Source organism: Gossypium raimondii, chromosome 6 (genome assembly GCF_025698545.1).
Source record: "Gossypium raimondii isolate GPD5lz chromosome 6, ASM2569854v1, whole genome shotgun sequence".
In the NCBI taxonomy this organism is placed as follows: domain Eukaryota; kingdom Viridiplantae; phylum Streptophyta; class Magnoliopsida; order Malvales; family Malvaceae; genus Gossypium; species Gossypium raimondii.
Genome location: NC_068570.1, coordinates 53,711,328 through 53,712,974, shown reverse-complemented (window position 1 = coordinate 53,712,974; position 1,647 = coordinate 53,711,328). Strand labels below are relative to the sequence as shown.

General features: G+C 39.5%; 1 protein-coding gene across 1 annotated transcript; it reads right to left on the bottom strand.

Annotated features, from left to right (window-relative positions):
* Positions 1 to 355: 355 nt before the first annotated feature.
* Positions 356 to 1,441, bottom strand: LOC105772893 (abscisic acid receptor PYL4). Its single transcript, XM_012594384.2, has one exon. The coding sequence runs from the start codon at positions 1,263 to 1,265 to the stop codon at positions 621 to 623; it is 645 nt and encodes a 214-aa protein (XP_012449838.1). The 5' UTR covers positions 1,266 to 1,441; the 3' UTR covers positions 356 to 620.
* Positions 1,442 to 1,647: the final 206 nt, after the last annotated feature.

Sequence of the window (1,647 nt, the reverse complement as noted above, 5' to 3'; positions counted from 1 at the left end):
ATTGCATAAATATAATGTAGGTCAGTGGATTATGGAGTGAAACAATGAAAACCTATCCGTACGAACATGAAAATTCTAAAGCTATGGTTTATATATATATATAGTTTGGCCTCTTTTCTTGTAAACATGTTACATGATGGAATAAAATTTGAAAGAAAGGATTAAATTGAATATAGTAATGTATATGCCATGTCATACACCGGCCCTTTTCATCTTCTTTATCCATATATAATCTTATATTATATAGCCATTAGCCACCCCGATGATCCGTGCATTACTAATTGGAATTTCTATTTACTTTTTCTTTTATTAAATCAAACAGCCTTTTTTAAATATACTAACCCAGCTGAAGATATTTAAGTGGAAATCACATATATTTGATGCAACAAAGAAGGAAATACATTCATAATTACATTAAAATTGAGTGTGATCATCAAAGCGAAATCTTCACCAGATGGGAAGAAAAAAGCTAAACATTACATCATCGATACCAATATTGTAACATATGATCACATTCAACTTCATCTATGAATCTCGATACGAAGTCATTAATGGATAGATCCCACATCGAGAAAAAAATAGAATTGAGAGAATTCGATTTTCTTTTTCTTTGGAATAGTTTAGGGGGATGATGACAATGATTCTTTTGTTGCCATATTTTCGGCCATTTGAGCCAAAGATTGAAGGTTGCAACGTACAATAGTATCAACGAAAGTGCATGTATCTTCTCTGGTGTTGCCGGGCGGTATGTCAACCACGAATGATTCCACGACAACTGTCCCGTTACCTTTGTTTGAAGCGTGTAGAGTCGTGACAGACTTGTAATTATTCAACCGATGAACACCTCCGACGACGCTAAAGCTAAGCACGTGATGTTCGTCGTCGAGGATTTCAAGCCTCTCGGTGCTGAAAGCGGCGGGGAGACCCGATATGACGTGGACTTCACGGAGGCTGCCTACGTTACCGTCACCGACGATGACATGACAGCTTTTGAGGAAGTGTTTGTAAGCTTGAGGGTTATCGAAACGGCGAACCACCGACCAGACGGTTTCGACAGGGGCGTTGATGGTTTGAACCACAGCGGAGCAACACTGATTAGGACCCAAGGTGTGGAAGTGGTAGGCGGAGACCATGTCGGGAAAGGAGACGCCGGTAGGAAGAGGGAAAAAGGTCGTGAGAGTGGTAGGGGGTGGAGGTTGTTGTTTTTGGTGGTGGCAGGTGCCAACGGCGGTGGTGGTGCGGTGGAGCTGCAAAGAGGAAGGCATCTGATGGGGGGTAGTTTAAGAGGGCGAAAAATGAGGGCATGGGATGAAGATCATGGTTTTGAATATATACGATAAGATGGAAAAGGGAGGATTTGTTGGAGTTGGAGAGAGAGAGAGGGGTATATTTTGTTAATAGCAAACAGGCTTACGCCGGACACTGCAAGTGGATCGACAAGTTGAAGCTTCTTTGGACTTTGTTTAGGTAGATTTTCTAATTATTTTATTCAAACTATAAGATTCCAACTTTTCTCATTTTCTTTTTCTTTCATTTCTTTTTTGGGTTCTTCTCTTTGTTCATTGTTGAATGTTGAGATTAACTTTTAAAGGTTTTTTTTTTTGGGGGGTAATGAACCCTATTAGTAGATTTATTAAAATATTAACC